The sequence below is a fragment of the Equus caballus genome, chromosome X (genome assembly GCF_041296265.1).
Source record: "Equus caballus isolate H_3958 breed thoroughbred chromosome X, TB-T2T, whole genome shotgun sequence".
In the NCBI taxonomy this organism is placed as follows: Eukaryota; Metazoa; Chordata; class Mammalia; order Perissodactyla; family Equidae; genus Equus; species Equus caballus.
Genome location: NC_091715.1, coordinates 2,808,624 through 2,833,240, shown reverse-complemented (window position 1 = coordinate 2,833,240; position 24,617 = coordinate 2,808,624). Strand labels below are relative to the sequence as shown.

Genomic DNA, 24,617 nt, shown 5'->3' with positions numbered 1-24,617 from the left:
TCCCGACAGTGTGCAAATCCCTCAACTCTCTATAACTCCTTTTGCCTTCCAACTTCATACTCAGTTTTCCTTCTTATACCAAGTCACCCTGCAGTAAACAGTAAATTCCACTTTGTCATAATCTTTGAATTTTTGGTTTTGGCTGCAACCCAGTGCCTAGAATTGATGAATGAGTGAGTCAGTGTATGTCCCAGGGGATGATTTTTGTTTAATTGGGCAAATATGGGCAATGCTGCTCTATAACAGGGACATTTCTTGGCGAAAATAAATTGCAAAGTAGCAGTTAAGAATCTAGAATCCAGAGCCATGCCCAAGAGACATTCAGTTTAACTCACGGAAGTATGGCTGAAATAGAAGGAATTCTTGTCAGCACAGTCCGTTGGGCAATGTAGCCAGGCTCTAGAAGGCAGGGGTGGGCTGACTCAGGTGTGCTTAGAAGGAAGTAAGACTCGAGCAGCATCCCAACTGTATGACTAGGTGTATCTGAGACACATGAAGAAAGAGAAAGAGAGTCATGACGGGTTCAATAGGACAAAAAGGGATGTTGTATGTGGAAGAAAGGAAGATATGCAAATTGATATTTAGGGAGGTGCCCCCTGGAAAGAGATTAACAGAAAATAGGGATGCTTCTATTAAATAGTTACCCGCATTGTACATTTCACTGTATCTTCCAAGGGTGCCTCATGTGTGTAAGGAAAGTATCATCATTTTTCCACTAAATATCATGTTGTTTAGAAATACTTTGAGGTGGCAAACACCCCAGAAAAAGAACGGATGAACACAAAATTTGAATAGAAGAACCTACATATTCACTTTATCTCAAATTTTCTCCCTAGAAAGCCTCACTCCTTGGAGCTTTCCTTCACCCATGCTGGCCATTGAGATTCCCTCAAACCCAACCACATTGAGAGAAAAAGGAACAAATACAAAAATCTGACCTATTCCATGACCTTCCTAACTTTTTTGCAAACTTCTACAAACCTTTAGGCATACAAATAATCATGGAGAGGACTAGGTATGACATCCTGCAAATGCCAGAGAGGGCAGCTTCCAGAAAGAAAGGTCCCATTGTCTCTTGCCAGTGTTTACCTTTGGTTTCATCTTCGGTTGTTGATGTATTTCGGTTGATTTCTGTTTGTTCTTTGTTTTAATTTCAGAGTGTCTATTTGTTTTACTAAATGCTGGGCCCTCTATTCCTGTGATGATATTTCAGTCAGTTAGCCTTAGGACATAGTCCTTTATCAAAACATATATTCTGAATTAAATAAAAATTGCTTTTTTCCACTCTCGTCTTGACTTTTAACTTGTGCCTTGTTTGAACCAAAGCCAGTGTCAGCAACAGTGATTCGCACACTGGTCCTTCTTGAGTTGTATGCACTCAGTGAGAGAACAAGACGCAGTTCTCTGAAGAATGACTTGATTTATCTTGTTATCTTACTGTATTATACTAGAAAATATCATAGAGTCCAATAAACCATCCACGTATTCAATTATGCATTATAAAGAAAGTGTGTTCTGTAAGATTCCTACCATCCAGGGTTTGGCCTGTTTTCAGTGAATATTGGTTTAGTGCATATGATGTGCCCACAACAGCCTAACCTCAAGATTCAGCAGGGCACAGACAGACCCCGTTCATGATCCAGTGAGGTTATCTTCCAGAGAAAGAAGACAGAATATAACAGGCATCAAAATATGGTATTCACCTGAAATTTACGTAATGTTACAAATCAATGTTACTTCAATTAAAAAAAAAGGAAAACAAACAAGATACCAAATATATCACCTCTTTCTAATTCTGGGGTAAAACAAAAACGAACAATGTAAGAACATGGAGTGTGCTGGTGTAGGGTGGGGCTCCTATTTCGGAAATAGTGTTTACATAGTGTAGGGTTCTGAGCAAAGCTCTGACTATAGTTGGAACGGTAAGTTAAATATATATCTCAGGAAGAACAAGGTGGGAAGTGAGAACAGAAAATACAAAGGTATTTTGAAAGGTCACTTTGATTCTATCTATCAAAATTCTAACCAAGCACTCACTTTAATAAGGGATTTCCATATATAGAAATTTTGAAATAATTGATACATATAAAAATCATTAACTGGCTTGTTTTTTATAATGTTGAAATTTTAAAAAATAAGTTTAATGGTCTGGTACTTATGACACACTCAAAATGGAGAATGTAAAAAAGTAAAATAAAAAATTAGATCTCTATGAATCAACATATGAATAATTTCTAAAATGATTGCTATGTAAGAAAAACATAAATATGATTCTGTGTATATTTTGGTTCAAATGTTATGTCTCTGTAAAACAAAGACTGCAGTCTGGTATATAACCTAACATTGTGTGTTAGTGAAATTGAATGCATATGTGTAATGTAGAATTTATGCTAAACTGTTAGGAGAACCTAATGCTGGTCAGGGGCATAAACGAGCAAGTTGGGATGGAAAGTATTTCCATATGAACTCAAATGATCGTGTCTGTATGGGCGTCTTTGTCAGATGTGGGGATTTAGGCTATGCTGACCTCATAAAAGGGATAGGAAAGTCTTCCTACATCTTCTCTTTCTGAAAAATTTGTCTAAGTTTCATGCTTGCTCTTTGCATGCTTGAAAGGATTTGCTAGTGAAAACTTCTGGAACTGCAACTTCTTTATGGAAGTTTCTGTGATGACAGATTCGATTTAATAGTTACAAGACTATGGAAATGTTCTGTTTCATCTTGAGTCAATTTTGGTACCACATCTTTCAAGAAATGTGTCCATTTCATCCAAAGTGTTAAATTTATTGACATACCTCTGTTTATACTTTTCTCATACTGTTTTGTTTATTTCTGTAGGATTTGTGGTGATAACCCCTTTTTCCTTACTTATATTAGTCACACGTCAACGCACACACATATATAATATTCCCCATTTTTTTAACTGCTTATGTCAAGATTTGCCTTTGAACATTCCTTAAGAGATTCAGGTTAGATTCACCTTCTCTTTCTATTCTATGGCCAAAGTTTATATCCATCAATCCAATCTAGGATTTCCAGGTACCCTCTGATAACCAGAGTTAGAACTCCAAATGCATACACTCTTCTATGCCGGAGGGACAATTCAAACACTGCCCTTGACATCTCCATTACTTGCAGCTAAATCCATAATAATCTTCACTGTTGCTGCCATTGACCTTTGCAAACTGTAGCTCGTGTGGAGGCCGTGTCTGTTCCAGTAACTAAAACATTATTTTTTCTGGTAAATATTGCTTAGCTCTGCTTTTATCTACCCAGGGTATGGACCATGTGTCTGAACTTTGGCCCAAACTTTGGAATAAGTTCTGTATCCAGTGTGCTGGATATATTAGATGATAAACTCCTTGTGTATCATGGATAGCCAATCCATGTGCTCTGCCTGCTACAGTGGGAATGACCATTCCTTGGAAATCCTGTGTCTTCTGTTTTTTGAAGCATCATGGAGTGGCATACCTTCTTTAGATGTTGAGTACTGTGTTTGCAGCTGCAGCTCTCTAACTGAGCTCTCAGTGGTGTCGTTTCTCTAAGCACTACACTGATGTTATAACCTTATCGGTTGACAGTGTCTCTGTTGCTGCCCCATGTTTGATTACCACTGATCCTTTCATAAGGAAATATCAGTTTTTCCACTCAACTTCACAGGTGATGGTGGTGTGATACTCGATCCCCCCTCAATTATGATACATGGCATTTTAGACTATCTCTGTATAAATCTCAATGGGGTGCACACATGTTCCTTCCCTCTGGTGAATTAGATGCTTCCTAAGGACTTTTTGTTAACCAGACTACCTCATCCCACGACAGGAAAAATAGCCATAACCCTCGCCCCCTCCAAGGTGGGAATATATTCTTTGTCCCTCTTGCCTTGACAGCTCTTGGACTTCTCTATTTAATCCTAATCAGAATTGTCTCTTTGGGACATCAGTCCTATGAAGGGTACATCTTCCTGGATAGCTGTATTTAAAGAGAATTTTTGTTTGTTTGTTTGTTTTTTAATTGTGAGAGTTTCTGCATAGACACACATGTGTAGCATACATAGTAAATCAATTTATTTGAACACTCAGAAATCTAATAACACCATACAGGACATGAATGGTGACTAGGAGAGATAAAATAGGAAAGAAAGCATGTTTATGAAGAGAGAAAGGTTATGTTAGACAAGAACAAGAAAGATTTTTTTCAGATTGTTGATCTTGATACCACTGAGAAAATGATACGCCTGGTCCTCAATGACAGCTTCTGTAGGTAAGTAAAACAGAATAAAAGGATGAGTTGACTGTATGACAGCCTGACAGGGATGAGTCACAGTAAGCAGGGTGTCAAGGACTAGAGGAGCTTCTGCTTAATGCAGTGGACAAATTCTGTGTGGGACTTAATGTTTTCCATCTCTATGATATGAGGGGATACATATGCGATTTTTCCAAGGATGTACACATTGTAGGACTTTTTGTGGTTGGGAAACATTCCAGGAGTTTCATGATTCAGGATACATTTCATGAGGAAGGCCCATCTAAACATGATTTGCAGGATCTGTGATTCAATTACACTCCTTTCCTTTAATTCCAAAGGGTCTGTGGTTTCACTACATTATATTCACCCTGGAATCTAATGTTTTTGTTTGCTTTATTCTCTATTTCTTCTCAACAGAAAAAAACAAAGGAAAAAAGCATGCTTCAGCCTAGATCAATGTTATTTTTTGAGACTATGTCATTTTAGGAAGTTTAAAGATGACACTTTAAGGAAACTATCTTCTGAAGGGGAATAGAAATTGAATGCATGTTTCATGGAGTGTGGTTGTAAGGCTCCCCACGTGGCTGTCATGGTTATGGAAAACTCGACATGGTGATTGCAGGTAGGGTGAGTTCTCTTTAAGTCCATTTCTCCTGGAGCAGTGACATACACTGGCAACCATTGGCTCAGGAGTGAGTGGAAAACTATTTTTCCAGTTGTCCCACCAACCTCTGGCAATTCCTGCTTCTCTCTAAATGTGTATCATTTGCGTGGTTCTTGGATGATAATGCTTCGTCACCAAAACTGCTTGAACATTAATCAGCTCAACCAATTTGCAATTTAACAGGACTCAAGAGGAGCAAAATAACCTAATATAACAGAACACATTCCTAGTGACATAATTTAAGTAATTCGGACAAAAATAGTTACTTAGAAAATATGGCCCATATGAAGTCACAATGTGCGCTTATTGAATTACTTGGTGTAGCAGCACTAATAACAGGTCACTTTTACTTACATTTCAGAGGGGTGCAAGTCCCTGTTTTCATTCACTTGTAGGACAGTCATCTGAGGATGTAGAAAGAAATGAAAGAGGAGAAAACGAGCTACTGATCAATACCATTTATCAATATTTCTAAGATTATCTTTTCCTTAAATAACAGATTTTACAAAAGATTCTTTATGGAAGAGGAAATGTAAAAGGAATCAATTTGTTTCCTGATAGTATATTTACATTCCAGCTGAATGATATATTCAGAAAAACAATATATTCACATTACCAATATTGATGATATTCACAATGTTTTCTTCTGGAATCTCCTTTTCTTTAGCCACCTCCTTGAACTTCTCAATATCTTCCTTCTGAATATCTCCTACTTTGCCTGAAAATCACCATACATAAAGCACAGATTTTCCCAAGGAACTAAGAATTTCTGGATCCATGATTGAGAAAAGCGAAGGTACAAATCAGTTCTTCGTGTGGAATAATTTCACAGAGTCTCACGTAGTTACCATTTGCTGTGTCACAGTATCAGCTGCCTGACTTAGGTCCCTGAAAGGAATTAGTCCCAGTCTGACTCTGCAACATCAGCCGAACTCCGAAGCCTCATCAGGAGCGCCATGAACTTTGGGCCCAGGCCCTCTGGACTAGCTCATCTCCTGCCTCTCTGCCACCTTCTTGGAACCTATACCCAACATTCGTGCCCTGTGCTGGACCCAAATAAAGTGGAAACTTGATTCTCGCCTTCCAGAGAAACGTCAGCCCTGCCACACGTAGCAATGGGTGACAACTTTTCCTCTTAGGAACCCACACTTCTACCCTTACTTTTTCCAAGTTGAACCCTACTCTCCCCATGGCTAAAACACACCCTCAGTGGCCCTCTGTGGTTATTCTGGGGGTGAGATTCTCAAGTTTCATGAGTACAATGCTTTGGAAGGATGAAACATGATCAAGATTTATTCAAAAAGCTTCAAGTCCAAGGCTTAAAAGGCATTTGAAAAACTGTCATAAAGTGAAGGAATTGAGGTCAACCTCAATATAGCCATGGCTTGGAATCAGTTGACCTGTCAAGAAATTATTTCTCAAAAACTGAATTGTTATATTTTTAACAAACGGAAATTATTTTCAAAGTCCTGATGAGCTGATACCTCCCACCCCTCCCAGCTCTTCTTTTCATCTTTCTTTCTAGATTACATTGTTGGTACTTAATTCAGTGAACACACAGAGACCTAGACTTGTACCCTTAATAATGAATGATGTCAATACATGCTGATTTTCACAGTAGAAATACTGACAATGGAAATGTTACATGACAATGACAATGGAAATATGGTCAGGATGTCACACATACCAACCAATGCAACCATTTTGGTGACCAGGCCTCCTTCATCCTCATTGACAATATCTATTATGATAGCAGTTTTTGACAAATGGAGAATTTCAAATTTATTTTTTCCTGCATCTGTGAGAGAGATGAGAGAGTAAATATCTATGTATATAGCCTCACCTTAATTAATTCACTGTTGATTACATTTATCCTGGCTTACTCAGCATATTGGTAACAACAATTCCTATGTTGATCTTTGTCTCACTCCAGCAGTACAGTGAATGTTTAAATTGATATTGACAGCAAGAAAAGTAGGGAAGAATTTTCCTTATTGCTCCCTTCATATACAATGAAATGTTTCTCATCTTCCAGTCCACTGAAATATTCTAAATGTGTTCTAAATGTTCTAAAACATGTTCCAATTAAACCAACATTTCCGTAAACAACCTGATCCTGTTGTGATATGGCATATTATCAAATTCAGCTTTAAAAGTTCTTTCTATTTTCCTTCTCCAAAAAATGAATTAGTTTCTCTTTAGCACTGAAATCAGTTTGCCATTGAAAACATTGTGCAACTGTGTACTGAGTACCTCCCTGGTACCAGGCAACCTTCTAAACATTTCATGTAAATTGTTAAATTTCCTCTGCCCCTCAATCTAGGTGTATTACTTAACACATTTATAGCTGCCACTAACATGTCAACTTGATATCAAGACAATTGTACTTGTGAGCATATGCAGGCAGTGCCAATCTAGACAATTCAGATCCCACCTGGAGTTTGCACTTCCATCTCTCTGGCTAAGCCCATCTCCTCTGCCATGTTTATAGGGAAAAGAATAAGTACTGATCTGCTTTGCACTATCAATTAACCCTCTAACATCCATTCTCTCTTCTAGCCATAACGTAGGACCTCATTTGAATCACTCATCAGGATTTGAGTTAACATTACACCAATTTGTGTTTCCCACTGATATCGTTAGTCTACAACAACAAAGACTAAGCAGCAGTTGTCTCAACTTCAAAGTTTCATAACTAAATCTTGCCCAAGCCCACTCTAAGTCCTTGAGTCATGGGTTACGCGGGGACAATTTAAATCCAATTTTATGCATGTCTTCAAACTCTTAAAACCAAATATATTATAAAAATGGTTTTATAAAGGAGCGTTCTGCAGAAAATCTCGCTAAATAGGTCTATAAAGTTCATGCAGGTTAAGGAGGCAATGACAGTAAATATATCTTCTGAGCATCATGTTGCTATTAAGGCCAATGCTGGTATTGTGCTTGTTATAATTATACGTTATTTTCTGCAAAATAGAACCTGGGTAGTTTGCAATTCGTCGTTTCCAAGAGGCCTGTACAATAGGCCAGCTCACTTCATTTCTATCCCTCCTTAAGTTGCCCTGTCAAATCCATGTAAAAAGGACTATAAGAATGGAGGACATTATAGGAAATATGGGAGAAAACATTGCTCATTCAGACACAGAAGCAAATAATCTTAGGGGTAATCAAAATTAAATCATAATTTTTAAAATAGCTACTCGTAATATAAAAAGTGAGATACTGATGAATGTGTAGGACAAAACGTCAGACATATATTTTACTTATTTGTGTGTTCCTTGTAAAACCACTGTGCTATTTCTTTTGTTAGGCAAGGGTTGAAACCACAGATTTATGTGCATTTAAATTTTAATCAAATATTTATACATTATATGATTTAAAATCGGGATATGGTTTGGGGTCATTTAAAAGATTACAGAGATATAAATCTTAACCAATATCTCCTTTGCTTTAAACACAAGCTCTAGTTATGAAGAAATATGCTTGGTATTTAAATTACTGTGACTTGTTTGGGTTTTAGGTAAGTCAAACCATACAGTAAATGGATTAAGATGTTTTAAGATTATTTTTAAAAATGTATTCTGTTGAAGCAAAATGTCATAAACATTTAAACTCAAGAAAGAACTATTACATGTTAGTTCCGAAAGTCATTTTAAATTATCTCGAAATGTTTTCCTATGTCTGAGAAACTATTAAAATAAAGCTTCTCAGCACATGCTCTCAGTTAATCATTGAATAACACTCAAAATTGGAAAGAGTCCTCAACATCCTATGATTGAACCCTTTGCACATGACAAATTTAAGTGCTTGGAAAATTTAGGGACTTGTGCCTGGTCACACTGCTAATTATTAGTAGAACTAGAATTCTGATATATGGAGTTCTGAAAAGATGTTGAGACCAAGATTTCAACCATAATATACTTTTGTCGGTAAAATACTTATACTTACAATGACAAACGTAAGTATTTTCTTCTGTTTTTATTGCCAAAGAGGATATTTTTGTGCATTGTCCATTGACCCTTAACAAGAAAACATTTTTAAGTTGATTGATAAAAATTATAAGAATTTGATATATAATTCAGAGTTTGTCCCACCCTCATATGACCCCATGTCTGGTATTGTTTTGGTGCCTATAAACACTGTGACTTTCAAAAGAGAAGAAATATGTTGTCCACAATCTAAGAACTCTCAGATGGTCAGAATGTCTTTTTCTACACATGGAGTCAGAGCGGCAGTTCCAAAGACAAGCTGCAGATACCAAACGGGTTGTGTTTAAAGCCAAGAAAACATGGAGAAATACAAAATTTTAGAAGAGACGGAGGAAAAATATAAGCTCCTGCTTGAAATGTTTTCTTGAAACTGAGGGGTATAGCTATCAAGACAGGCCTTAGTTCTTCTCACAGCCCTGGCACAGATCTCTTAGATAAGATAATAGAGGAAAAAAAAGCACAAGAAACACCAGAAAAAAATTACAGGTTTAATCAAAACAGGAGCTACTTTGGTGAAAACAGCTTAATGAAAATTAAAGTCACACGTATGTATACAAACACACTACACACACACTAAAGCAAACACACAAATACACATTATGTGCATATATTATGATAAATTATGTACACAAATATATGTAATAATTTCACATATATGTCACACATAACAAAAGTCTTTGTGTGTCTGTGTGTGTCTCTCTGTGTATGTGCATGACAAAGAATATGTATTTGGCATATATGAAGAATGCATACAACACAAATAATATAAGGGAAAATAACCCAACTAAAATTGAATAAATTATTGTACATTATTAAATATGCACAAGTACTGCTATACAGCAATTCCACTCCTACAAAAGAGAAGCGAGAATGTCTGCCGACACAAAGATAGTACAGAGCTATTCACATCCAGGTTATTCTAAATAACCACAACGTGAAAACAACATTGCCGAACAGCTTGAAAATGAACAGTTTTCCATCCAAATTGGCTTTGAAATAAGTGACCACTTGCACATGCAGCCACATAGATAAAGTTTTAAAGCATTATGTTGAGTGAGAGAAATGGTGGAAAAAGATGCATAGTGTATAATTCCATCCCGTGAAGTTCTAGAACAGGAGAGAAAATGAAGATCACTTGTCTATGTCAGACGGGAGACATTTAATGGGGAGGGAAAGAAAGGGGACTTTCTGCTGTGGTGGAAAAGTTCTATATCTTGACTGTCGCAGTGGTGAAACTGCTGTACACATACATCAAAACTCATTGAACTTCACCTTTCAGAATGGTGCATGGGCACATGTAAAGTCAATTAAACAGAGGACACAAAAATTGTTAATATGACAAACAAAAAATAATCCAGTATTCTTAAAAAAATTACTGCAAACTGACAGGTATATCTATTGGGATAGGATATATGTGTGTGTGTATATATTTTGATTATATGTATAAAATCACTTATATATAATACATAGTCAATTATATATATTTATGTCGACCTCTCTAAGCATAATCCTCTTAGATTTTTCTTAATGTTTTTATTCTTCAAAATATGTGTCTGTGTTTGCATAAGTGTGTGAAAGTGTTGGGAGAGAGAGATTCCTTTTTTTTTTTTAGATTGGCCCTGAGCTAACATCTGTTGCCAATCTTCCTTTTTTCTTTCTTCCCAAAGCCCCACAGTACCTAGTTGTATATTCTAGTTGTAGGTCCTGCTAGCTGTGCTATGTGGGATGCCGCCTCAGCATGGCCTGATGAGCAGTGCTAGGTCCGTACCCAGTATCCCAACTGGCGAAACCCTGGGCCACTGAAGTGGAGCACACGAACTTAAGCACTTAGCCATGGGTCCGGCCCGGAGAGATTCTTGAATTCCTCTTATATATTTAGAAATTAGGTCTTGAGAAATAGCCTTCATTCAATTTCTTATAACAAATGATTCTTGAATCTGCCCTTAATGTTTTTTTATTGGGAAAAAATGTACTTCCTTTTACTTCAAGTCTATTTTCTTCCCAATTCCTAACTTTCTCACTTTACTTTCAGCCCTTTTCTCACAGATTTCTTCCAGCCAGTAAGTTTGCGAGGTATTTATAAGTATGGAAATGTTTCTTTCAAATCTTCTCTTTCCTCCTGGAGTTGCTTCTTTGAAAATTTCCTTTTCTTTATACTGCCAAACTTTTTAAAAATATTAAGCTAGCCTCACTTCTCTATGCAATGGTATCTGGATTTGAAGGACTGCAAAATTAAAAATTAAAATTTTACTTTCCACCTACAATATAAATACATATTTTAATCTTATGGACTACAGATCTCTCAGCACGAAATGAAGCTTTCAGATACCCTACATTGCATTGATTCAATGGTTTCTCCTGCTTCATGTCATTATCCTAGGATTCTTCTGCTTAACCTTAAATGTTAGTGTGGAAATAATTGTTCTTTCTGGGCAATGTCAACATATGTAATTACAGGTGTTACTAATTTAGCAATAATTTCAAATGTGTGTGTGTCTGTGTGTCTTTGTGTGTCTGTGAGAGAGACATTGATCTATAATTCCTGATATATTCTCATTTGGCTTAAAGGCATATTCATGGATCTATATGGTTGCTTTGAAACTTCACAATTAAATTTGAGACTCAAAAACTTCTTCCTTCCATATTTCATGAGTTCATAGGAGAAGCATAATCAGAAAGAAGTAGACTTTGATTGCATACTTCAATAGATACCAATTTCTAGTGTGAAGGTTACAGCTAAGACTTTGACATGTAAGATTCCTCAGAACTCACTCTAATTTTCTTTCTTAATATCAACTTGTACAATTCCCTCCAGTTTTTTTTTTTTTACATATTTCCTTGGTCCTACTCATTATTTCCTGAACACGTTTTTTTAAAAAACTGGATGCCTCTGATTATTCCAGTATTTCTCCCTTTTCCTACTTCTTTGTCTGAGAGGCTCATTCCCCCTTCAAAAGCATCTTACAAATGTTATGTTTCTTGTGTGACTTTTCAGATTCCTGCACTGTCATCATTTTTCATTTTTTGGTGCCCTCTTTTCACCTCAGTTACACCATTATTATAGAATTTCACACACAGTATTGTTATTAGTTTAAAATCAATATTTCTGACTCTATTTTGACCAACGAAGCCCCACCAAAAAAGTTTCTTCATCTTCTCTTGAGTTCTTTTCTTAACTTAATAACTTTTGTAAAAATGTAGAAATACATATATTTATATAAAATGCCCCTAATTTTAAGAATACATTAAAAAGCAACTAAGTAAACAGATGAGAATAGTTACCCTTGTTGGAGAGACTAATGGATGTGGGCCACATCTTACACCATATACAAAAATAAACTCAAAATGGATTGAGGACTTAAATGTAAGGCATGAGACCATAAAACTCCTAGAAGAAAACATAGATAGTAAAGCTCTTTGACATGAGCCTGAGCAATATTGTTTTGCATATGTCTCTTAGGCAAGGGCAACAGGAGAAAAGTAAACCAATGAGACTACATCAAACTGAAAGGTTTTTGTGCAGACAAGGAAACTATCAACAAAACAAAAAAGCAACCTATTGAATGAGAAAAGATATTTGCAAATGCTTTAGCCAATCTAGGTTTAATATCCAAAATATATAAAGAAATGATAAAACTCAGTGCCAAAAAGCAGAGAATTCAATTAGAAAATGGGCAGAGGGCCTGAATATACATTTTTCCAAACAAGACACATAGATGGCCAACAGACACATGAAAAGATGCTAAACATCACTAATCATCAAGGAAATGCATATCAAAACCATAATGAACTCATAGAAATCGATATCAAAAAAGCAACCAATCTTATTAAAAAATGAACAGAGGACCTGAATAAACATATCTCCAAAGAAACCATACAGATGGTCGACAGACACATGAAAAGATGCTGATTGTCACTCATCATTAAGAAAATGCAAATCAAAACCATATTCTCACACCTGTCAGAATACCTGTTATTAAAAAGAAAACAAATAACAAGTGTTGGCGAGGATGTGGAGAAAAGGGAACTCTGGTTGTTGGGAATGTATACTGGCAAAGTCACTACGGAAAACAGTATTGAAGTTCCTCAAAAAATTAAAGCGAGACCCACCAAACGATTTAGCAATTCCACTTGTGGGTATTCATCCAAAGAAAACGAAAACACTAAATCAAAAAGATATATGCACCCGTATGTTCATGGCAGCATTATTTACAATAGCCAAGACATGGAAACAACATAAATTTCCATCCGTAGATGAATGGATAAAGAAGATGTGGTGTATATATACAATGGAATATTAATCAACCATAAAAAAGAATGAAACCCTACCAGTTGCAACAGCATGGATGGATCTAGAAGGTATTTTGCTAAGTGAAATAAGTCATTTGAGTTCTTAATAAAATGCCTGCAATATGGTGAGCATTTCATATATAACCCCTGAAGCAATGAGGGCTTTAATGAATTTAATAATGATCAAAAATCACTATAAGTAAGTTCTTCTGGGTCAACATCATTTTGCATTATCCACCTGCTCACACTCTTCTGGAACACAGATCCCCTAAATGTGAACCACCTTTTACAAATTCTACATAAGAGATTCAGGCTAGTAGTAGGAATTTTAGAGTTTGAGGAATCTATGCCCTCTTGGCTGCTTTTGTCCCTCTTTTCTTTAATCAAATGATTCCAGTGGAGCTTCTGTGACTTTTTGCCCTCCCAGCAAATCTTCCAGGACTTTCTCTAGAGGATGGTGCTGGAGCTGACAGGACGACTGCATAGAGTCTTCTAAGCACACAGCTCAGAGACTCACACACTCGAACATAATTCAGATATTTCAAAACAAACATGGAAGTCCAACAGACCCTCTCTCAGGGTCGAGCATTCATATGTGTTTTCGTTCTGTGTTATTTTTACTTACTTGAGAAAAAACGTGTAGATGATTCTGTCACCTGCACTGTCTAAATCAAGTCTACGGAGAAGAATTCTGAATGGTCCGTTCTCACTGATCTTCTCTATGTTACTGGATCCGATGTAAATGGTGTTCCATTCTCCTGAAAACTAAAAGCCAAGTTCCCATCAGAAAATTTATTCATGTTCTTTTTACTGTTTCTGACATTATCCATCATGACTTTTCTTTCTCTTTTACATCAGCCCAAAACTGTCTATCTTTATTGAACAAACCAGGGTTTATAAAATAATGTGAAAACCCAAGTCAAGGGTAAAAGAAGAAATGGAGATATTTCTGAAATAGCTTAAGTTATGTTATCAAAGCAAACCTCCAGTTCAACAGTTGTTTGATTGGTTCTCTGTCTTAGACAAGGACAATAGAACTGCATAAGGAGCCAATTAATAGACAATATAGACAATACCGAGACAATATAAGACAAGTACAGTAGAAATATGTAAGGAGCCAATTAATAGAGTGATTCTGAGTTGGAGGTAGATTGCTATGCTTAGGTGCATGTAAATTCAGATACACAAATAACAAGACCAAAAGGGGCTCCTACACACACACACACACACACACACACACTCAAGTCGTCCTCTCAGACCAGCCTCTCAAACCCTTGTTACCAGTGAGTAATCAGTCTCAGATTGAGGTTCCTGGACAGCACAAACCACACCCAGTACAAGACTCAGCAGCAGAATCTGCATCTCGTTGGTGCTTGTTGACCTTCTTCTGGAGAAGCTGAGAGTGTGACAGTTGTTAGAGAGAATCAGAATTTGTGCCACTTTTATAGTAGTGGTCTGTTGACATGACACGTAATGAACCAACTGTTATTAATCATAAGACCTTGGGTATGTATAAATCTTCTTATAATATCCTGGTTGGCAGTGATGAGCTTTCATGGCATCCTGTTATTTTGATAATGAGATTTACTTTAACAGAAGCATAAGGTTATCTGGACGTTTGATCTTTAGATTAAATGAGAGACCACAATACACATGCATATTTGAAGAACAGCAATATTTATCCTTTTAGATCCTGAGTTACAAACTGAAATAAGCAGTCCGATACATGTATCCCCAACTCCCGCTTTATTTCCTTAACATGGAGGACATAGGTTTAGACTTGTTTTCTAAAAATAAGATGTTATTGTCAGGTTTAACAATACTGAAATATGGCATCTAGGCCATGAATCAGTTATAAAAACATTCCTCAGAGGAGTCTATATTTAAGATTAATGAAGTCTTTTCAACAAGAACAAATTTTTGTATATTACCCTACTTATGAATCCTTCCCAGATCCACATCTACAATTTCATTTTGCCGTGAGTACACAATTTAATTTCACTAAAATTTATGAGATTTCTGACTCTGTATAGCTCCTGACATATTATCTGTGTTCTTTAAAGCCAGCTTCCTGAACTGTCCACGCGGTGGGCAGCCTAGCTTAGAGATAAACCACAGGAAACCAATCTCTATATAACACTCAATCAATTGTTTGGCATGTAAGTATTTTCTTTGCTAAGTGTCTCTGCAATCCATTTGTTCAATATTGATTAGACAGTTTGATTTCTTATTATTGAGTTTGGAGATTTCTTTATATATTCTGGCTATAAGCCTATTTTAGATAGGTTTAGAAGATTAGCAAGTATTTTCTCTCAGCGTGTGGCTTCTCTTTTCATTCCCTTAATAATATCCCTCAAGGCCCAAATATCTTCCTTTTGCTGAAGACCAGGTTGTATGTTGATTGTTTGCATTCAAGGATCATGCTTTGAGGTCTTATCTAAGAAATAATGGCTGAACCCAAGGTCACAGACTTTTCTCCTATTTCTTCTGGAATTTGTAGCTTTAGATTTTACATCTAGTCCATGAATCACTTTGAGTTTACTATATGGGGCAAAGTATGTGTTGAAGTTCTTTATTCTTTTTTGCATATGCATATCCAATATTTCCATCATTTTTGCTGAAAAGATTATTCTTTTCCACTGTATTTCTTTTGAATATTTATTGAAAATCTGTTGTCTATATATTCTTGTCACTTCCCCGGGTTTGGTTTGGTTTGGTTTGGTTTTATTTTTCCCATTCTCCTACACAAATTTTGGGCAATATTCAACAAGATACAGTTAGGACGTGAAGGTCATATGACTTCCTTTAGGAATAAAATAGAATCAGAATTAGGCTCCAAAGACCAACCAATATTGACAATCTCGCAGATTAACTACTAATCCATTTTCCTTTGGGTGACAGTTCAGCCAAACTTCTTCAGGTTTTCAGTTTCCTAAGAGACCCCAGGCAGGTCACCTATTCCCTTGAGGAGAAAATCATATCAGCACTAAACACTGATCACCTCCTTCTTCCCCGAAGCAGGCTCTTTCATCCACGTTACTAAGAGCACTTGCCATGTAAATGCCCCATAACCTCATTGGAAGAAAAGCATATGAAAAATTCATTTTCATTGTTCTGTTTTCCTAACAGCTTCGTGAGAAGCTGGTCTTCAATATATTATTTATCCTTTGACTCAATTGTTTCTCCAAGAAAGCAAAAAAGGGTAATAATAGTTCCTCAATTTTTAGCAGTTTGAAAAGAAAAAGCAAATTTCCTCCTCTCTCTGTATGAGTGGTTATTTTTTCAAGGACATTAAATCATCCAAAGAACCTCTTCTTTTTTTTTTTTTTTTTTTAAAGATTTTATTTTTTCCTTTTTCTCCCCAAAGCCCCCCGGTACATAGTTGTGTATTCTTCGTTGTGGGTTCTTCTAGTTGTAGCATGTGGGACGCTGCCTCAGCGTGGTCTGATGAGCAGTGCCATGTCCGCGCCCAGGATTCGAACCAACGAAACACTGGGCCGCCTGCAGCGGAGTGCGCGAACTTAACCACTCGGCCACGGGGCCAGCCCCAGAACCTCTTCTTTTTTTACACATATTTCCTTATCTGTCTATTTTCTTCCCCAGTAATTTGTAGGATAGATACATTTTCATCATACTGTAAAAGTGAAGAAGCAATGGTGCCATCGTGATTTCCAAGTCAGCTGAGTGAAAACACCCACAGTACTGACACAGGGCAACTACCTGTTCCCGGGACACCTCAGAGCCTCAGAACCATTCTCTTTGTTGGGTGTCTGACTTTGAGCAGAGCTTGGCTGAACGGAGACTTCTGCCTATGTCTTCAGTTGGCCACTGGCCTTCCTACTCAGAACAGGCTAACACTGTTTGTTCCATGTTCTTTCTTTCTTACTCTCTGTTTTCTTTTGTCTTGGTTCCAAGAATTTTTTTTCTCTTTGTTTTACTTATACCTCTGTGTACTGTGCTATTTAACCTCCGATTGCAAAAGCTTATGAAATGTAAAGTTTTCATATCTCACAATGTCCTCACAAATTTTCCCCATCACCTCACTGATTTTGATCATTTTGAACAGGAGTATAATCCCCGCTAACATAGTTTTCCACTCATTTTCCCCTCTCCATCTCTTCTTATGTACCTCTACCACTGCCAGGTTTTCTGTTGGAGCCCTAGAAACACGTGTTTCCTTGGAATGTACGCCAAGATGATTCTATGCAAGATCGTTCTAACTGCTAATCAAGGGGAAATTAAAGAGTCATTATTCTAAAACATTATCACAACAGCTTGGTCTTTAGACCCTGTCAATCCCTTTATTTTATTCCCAAAGGAAGTCAAATGACCTTAATGTCCCAACTCTTCTTCATTAATCTTGGTCAAATTGTGGGTAAGAGAATGATAAATAAAAGCAGAGCCCTCTGACACAGACATTAACAGCTGTTACCCAACAAACAATGCTTAAGGCATCCGATGTAGATCTTCCTGGTCTTTCCTTCTCACAGTTGTCCAGGGTTCTGTATCTCTGTAGGATATCTCTCTCCACTTTTTTAAATTTTTGTTTGTGTTTTCTGCTTTCTCTGTGATCTTTGTTTTCAACTTGCTAGAATCCACCAATCCTGTGTACGTAGTGCAGGGAAGTTTTGACCCTGGCCACCAGAAGTACCCTGTTGCCTCAGTGATTCTTGATCAAGGATCAAAATGACTTAGAATCTAAGAAGAGATAATTAACCTCAACAATACTTGTTGAGATCTAATCCTGTTGAAATTCTCTAACACAGTGTCTGTCAAATAGGACAATGCTCAGTGATCCCCAGAGGGTTTTGTTGAAAATGCTCTTCTGCTTCAGCATGTCTAGAGTTGTGCCTGAAACTCTGCATTTATAACAAGCACCTGAGAGATGTCATGGCTTCTGGTCTTAAAACTACACTTTTCGGTAGCAAGGTTTAGAGCAGACTTTCCAAAGTTTGTCCTGTTTTAAGAGACCCCTGGGGTACTGATTTCCCATGCAGATTTCTAGGCTTTAAGCAGAAAGTCAGTTTGATCTGGGGAAGTCTTTCTAACACTGTTTATAGGGTCTTGGTTCCTAACCAGGGGTCATTGTGACACCCAAAAGAGACACTTGGACATGTCTGGTGACATGTTTGCCTGTCACTATGGCAGAGAGGGGTTGTTACCTTCCCTCTAGTGGGTACAGATTAAGTATGCTGCTAAATATCCTACAATGCACAGGACAGCCCCTATTAATAAATTATTCATACCCGGTGAGAAATAGGCCAAGCTTCCGAAATCCTGGTTAACATGCTTTAACCTGTTCCCCTCACACTGAATACAGCCCCAATCCCTGTAATAGCCTACAAATACCTCCACGATCTGCCTCTTTCCCTTACCCATCTGCAACTACTCTACCTCTCTATCCATACTCTGTTCCAGCCGCACTGGACTCCTTCTGACTCAGATGCTTGCCCATCCTGACAGTGTGCACATCCCCCAATCCTCCATAACTCCTTTCCCCTTCCAACTTCCTGCTCACTTTTTCTTCTTATACCTAGTCAGCTTGGACTAAAGAGTAAGATCCACAGTGTAATAGTCTTGGAACTTTTGCTTTGGGCTGTATCCCCAGTGCCTACAACTCGTCAAAGTATGAGTCAGTGTGTTTCTCAGGTGATTTTGTGTTGTTGATTGGGGGAATTAGGGAAATCCTGCTATATAAAAAGGACATTTCTTGGTGAAAAGAAATAGCAAAGTAGTTGTTTAGAACCTAGACGCTAGGGCAGTGTTCAAGAGTCATTCCTATACACTCACTAAACTATGGCTGAAATAGAAGGAATTCTTGCCAGCAGTCTATTGGACAAGGTAACCAGGTTCTAGAATGCAGGGTTGGGCTGACCCGGGCATGTTTAGAAGGAAGAAGGAGTCAAGCAGCATCCCCACTTTATGACCAGTTGTACCTGAGACACATGAAGAAAGGGAAGGACAGTCATGAGGGGTTCAATAGGAGAAAAGGGAATGTTGTATAAGGAAGATAGGAAGATATGCAAATTGGTATTGAGTGGTCTCCCCCTGGAAACAGATTAACAGAAAATAGGGATGTTTGTTTTAAATAATTGCCCTTGTTCATTTCAGGCTGTCTTCCAATGGCACCTCAGGAATCTGACTCAGGAACGGATTGCCATTCTCCCAAGACATGTCATTGTTGTTTAGAAACACTCTGAGGTGGCAAATGACCCAGACAAAGAACAGATAAACATGAAACGTGCACAGCAGAGTCAATTTAGGCGTCTTATCTCATATTTTCTCCATAGAAATTCTCACCCCTTGTAGCCTCCTTTCAGCCCACGCTTGCCTTTGAGAATCCCTTAAACACAGCCATGTGGAGAGAAAAAGAAACATATTTTAAAAACCTGGTCTATGGAGGTTTTTAAACTTCTGGAAACATTTAGTTAGGCATTCAAATAGATATGGAGAGGACTAGCTGTGATATCCCACAAATGTCAGAGAGGAAAGCTTCCAGAAAGAAAGGTCCAGTTTGTCTCTCACTGTTCACCTTTGGTCTCACATCTGGGTGTTGGTGTTTTTCAGTTGGTTTCTGTTTGTTCTTTGCTTTAATTTCAGAGTGCCCATTTGTTTTACTAAATGCTGGGCCCTCTATTCCTGTGGTGATATTTTAGTCAGTCAGCCTCAGGACAAAGTCCTTTATCAGAACATATACTATCAAGTAAATAAGAATTGTTTTTTTCCACTCTCCTCTTGAGTTTTAACTTGTGCCATGTTTGAAGCAAAAGCCAATGTCAGCAAGAGTGATTCGCATACTGGCCCTTCTCGAGTTGTATGCGCTCGGTGACAGAACAAGACTCAGTTCTCTGCAGTGACTTGATTTTTCTTGTTCTCTTGCAGTAATATACTAGAAAATATATTACAGTCTTATATACCATAAACTGATCCAAATATGAATTATAAAGAAAGTATGTTCTGTAAGACTCCTACTATCCAGGGTTTGGCCTGTGTTCAGTGAATATTGATTTAGTGCATATAATGTGCCCACAACAACCTAACCTCAAAATTCAGCAGGGAGCAGACAGACTCAGTTCATGATCCAGTGAGATTATCTTCCAGAGAAAGGACACAGAATACAAACAGGCTGCGCAGTAGTTGTCAAATATGTCACCTGCTTCTAATTCTGAGATGAAGAGTAACCCATGGTAAGAATATGGAGTGTTCTGGGAGCAGATTCCGATTTTGGAAGGGGGCACTGTTTGCACAGGGAAAGGTTCTGAGCAAAGCTCTGACAATAAGTGGAAGAGTAACTTAAATATATATCTCCGGGATGAACATGATAGGAAGTGAGAATGGAAAATGCAAAGATGTTTTGAAAGGTCAGTTTGGTTCTATCTATCAAAATTCTAACCGTGCCTTCACTTTAATGAGGCTTTTCCATTTACAGACATTTTAAAATAATTGATACATGTAAAAATTATTCACTGGTTTGTTATTTATAATGTTGAAATATTTAAAAATAAATTTAACAGTCTGGTAGCTATGACACATTCAAAATGGAAATTCTAAGAAATTAAATTACTAAATTATATCTCTGAATTAAGGTATGAATGATCTCTAAAAAGATTACTATGTCAGAAAGACAGAAATAGGATTCTCTTTATATTTTATTTCTGATGTTAGGTAAGTGTAAAACAGACTTCCGTCTAATACATTAGTAGGTTTGTGTGTTAGTGAAAATGCATGCTTCTGTATAATGTAGGGTTCATAGTGAGCTGTTGAGAATACCTAATGCTGGTCAGGGCCATAAAGGAGCAATTTGCAATGCAAAATATTTTCATGTGAACTCATATGATCGTGTCTGTACAGATGTCTTTGTCACATTTTGGGATTTAGGCTATGCTGACCTCCTAAAATGAGTAGGACAGGTTTCCCTCATCACCTCTCTCTGAAAAGTTTGTCTAAGGTTTGTGCTCTTTCATTGCATGTTTGAAAGAACTCACTAGTGAAAACTTCAGGGCCTGCATCTTCTTTATGGAAAATTCCATGATAGCAGATTCCATTTCTTTAACAGATAATGGGCCATGGAAATTTTTCGTTTCATCTTATTTCAGTGTTGATACCATATCATTCAAGAAATGTCTCCATTTCATCCAAAGTGTTAAATTTGTTGACAAAACTTGGTGTATAATATTCTCTTACAGGTCTCTTCATTTCAGTAGGATTTGTGGTCATTATTTCTTTTCCTTACTAATATTGGTCACTAACACATACATATGTGTCTCTCTCTATATATATATATTTCGCAATTTTTTAACTGTTTATGCCAGGTCTCGCTTTCAACATTTTTAAAGATATTCAGGTCAGGTTCGCCTCCCTCACCTTCTGTTCTATGGCCTAAGCGTATAACCAACAACCCAATCCAGGATTTCCAGACACCCTCTGATGACGAGTCGGAAGTCTGAATGCAGTCTTTTATGCCAGAGAGAGAATTCAAACACTGCCGTTGACATCTCCATTACTTCTAGTAAATCCATAACAATCTTCACTATTGATGCCGTTGACTTTTGCAAATTACAGCCCATTTGGAGGCCATGTCTGTTTCAGTAACTAAAACATTATTTGTTCTGTTAAATATTCCTTAGCTCTCCTTTTATTTTCCCATGGATCATGTCTCTAAACTTTGGCCCAAACTTTGGAATAAGTTCTGTATCCAGTGTTCTAGATGTATTAGATGGTAAACACCTTGTGTATCATGAATAGCCAATCCATGTGCTCTGCCTGCTACAGTGGGAATGGCCATTCCTTAGAAATCCTGGGTCTTTTGCTTTTTGAAGCACCATGGAGTGGCATACCTTCTTTAGATGTTGAGTAATATGTCTGCAGCTGCAGTTCTCTAACTGAAGTCTCTGTGGTGTTGTTTCTCTAAGCACTACACTGACCTTATAACCCTATGGGTTGACCATATGTTCAATGCTGCCCCATCTTTGATTACTACTGATCCTTTCATAAGGAAGTGTCAGTTTTTCCCCTCAACTTCACAGGTGCTGGTGGTCTGCTACTGATTCCCCCTCAATTACGATACATGCATTTTATACTATCTCTGTATAAATCTCAGTGGGGTGCACACTTGTCCCTTCCCTGTGGTGAATAAGATGCTTCCTAGGGACTTTTTTATTGGCCAGACTGCCTCATCCCAATACAGTAAAAATATCCATAATACTCTTCCTCCCCGAGCTGGTTAAGTTCCTTTGTCCCTCTCACCTTGACACATCTACATCTTCTCTCTTTAATCGGAATCAGAATTGTCTCTGTGGGGCATCAGTTTTAGTAAATGGCCATCTTCCTAGATAGCTGTATTTAAAGTTGTTTTTTAAATTAAGCGACTTTCTATACAAACACGTATGTGCGGGATGCATTGTAAATGAATTTATTTAAACACTCAGAAATCAGTAACACAATACAGTGACTGGGAGAGATGAAATGGGAAGGGGAGTATGTTCATGAAGAGAGAAGGGTGATGTTAGACAGGAACAGGATATATTTTCTTCAGATTCTTGATCTTGATTCCACAGAGGAGATGATATGCCTGGTCCTCAATAACAGGGTCTATAGGTGAGGGAAACAGGATAAATGGTTGAGTAGACTGAATGACAACCTGACAGGGGTGAGTCTAAGGAAGTAGAGTGTCAAGGTTTAGAGGAGCTTTCAGTTAACCCAGTGGGCAAGTTCCATGTGGCACTTAATGTTCTCCACCTCTGTTGTAGGCGGGGATCAATTTGGAATTTTTCCAAGGATGTACACATGGTAGGACTTTTCCTGGTTAGGACACATTCTGGGAGTTGCGTGATTCAGGCTGCATCTCATGGGAAAGGACCTTCTAAAATGCCTTACAGGATCTGTGATTGAGTTGCACGTCTCTGCTCTAATTCCAAGGAGTATGGCTTGAAGACATTATATACATCCCGGAAGCTAATGTTTTCTTTGATTTTATTCTTCATTTCTTCTCAACAACAACAGCAGAAAGGCACATTTTATCCTAGAGTAATGTCATTTTCACAGGCTGTGTCATTTTAGATTGTCAAAGGTCACACTTTAAGGAAACCATCTTCTGAAGGGGAATATAATTGAATGTGTGTTTCAGAGAGTGTGGTTAGAAGGCCCCCAATGAGGCTGTCGTGATTATGTAAAATTCAACATTGTGACTGCAGGAATGATGAGTTCTCTTTAAGCCTAATTCTTCTGGAGTAGTGACCTATGTGGACAACCAGTAACTCGGGACTGAGTGGAAAACTAATTCTTCTTTCAGTTATGCCTACCAACTTCTGGCAATTCCTGCTTCTCTCTAGATGTGGATCATTTGCATGGTTCTAGCATGTTAATGTTTTGTCACCAAAATTGCTTGGTAATTAATCAACTCAACCAATTGCCAATTTAATAAAGCTGAGGAGAAGCAAAATAACCTAATCTAACAGAAAAAAGCACTCTGGTGACATAATTTAAGTCACTGGGACAAAAAGAGTTACTTAGAAAATATGGCCCATATGAACTCAAAATGTGTGCCTTTTGAATTACTTGATAGCACTCCTAGTAACAGGTCATTTGTACTTACAACATTTAGGAGGTGTTCAAGTCCCTGTTTGCATTAACTTGCAGGACAGTTGTCTGAGGATGAAAAAACAAAAAGAAAAGTCAGAAAAGGAGCCAATGATCAGTACCATTTGTCAATAATTCTAAGGATTTTTTCTCCTTATAAAACAGATTTTATAAAAGATAATTTAAGGAAGATGAAATTTAAAATGAATCCATTTAATTCCTGATACTATATTTACATACCAGGTGAATGACATATTCAGGGGAAAAATATAGTCACATGATCAAATTTTGAGGATATTCACAATATTTTCCCCTGGAAACTTTCTCTCTAGTCACATTCTTGAACTTGCTAATGTCTTCCTGAGGAATATCTTTTCCATTGCCTAAAAGTCACCATGCATAAAGCAGAAATTTGTCTTTTAGAACCTCTAAGAATTTCTGGATCCATGAATGAGAAAAATGCATGTGAAAATCAGTTCTTCATGTGGAAAAATTCAACAGTCTCAAGTAGTTAACATTTACCATGTCACAGTGTCAGCTGCCTGACGTAGGTCCATAAGAGGACTGGATCCCAGCCCAACTCTGCAACATCAGCAGAACTCCACAGACACATCAGGAGCTCCATGAATTTGGGGCCCAGTGCATCCAGGATAGCTCATCTCCTGCCTCTCTGCCAGCTTCTTGGAACCTGCCCTGTACCAGGAGATCTTCTAAACATTTGGTATTAATTATTGCATTTCCTCTGCCCCTTGATCTAAGTGTATTACTTAACAGATTTATAGCTGCCACGGACATAACACAACATAATTTGGAATTAAATCAATTGTACTTGTAAGGATATGCAAGCA

General features: G+C 37.5%; 1 protein-coding gene across 1 annotated transcript; it reads right to left on the bottom strand.

Moving 5' to 3' along the window:
* Positions 1–4,045: 4,045 nt before the first annotated feature.
* Positions 4,046–14,628, bottom strand: LOC106781326 (odorant-binding protein). Its single transcript, XM_014728749.2, has 7 exons — positions 14,473–14,628; positions 13,817–13,956; positions 8,861–8,931; positions 6,600–6,710; positions 5,529–5,630; positions 5,267–5,316; positions 4,046–4,257 (listed from the first exon to the last, which is right to left on the bottom strand). Exons 1-6 carry the CDS (start codon positions 14,551–14,553, stop codon positions 5,294–5,296), a joined length of 528 nt encoding a protein of 175 aa, XP_014584235.1. The 5' UTR covers positions 14,554–14,628; the 3' UTR covers positions 4,046–4,257; positions 5,267–5,293.
* Positions 14,629–24,617: the final 9,989 nt, after the last annotated feature.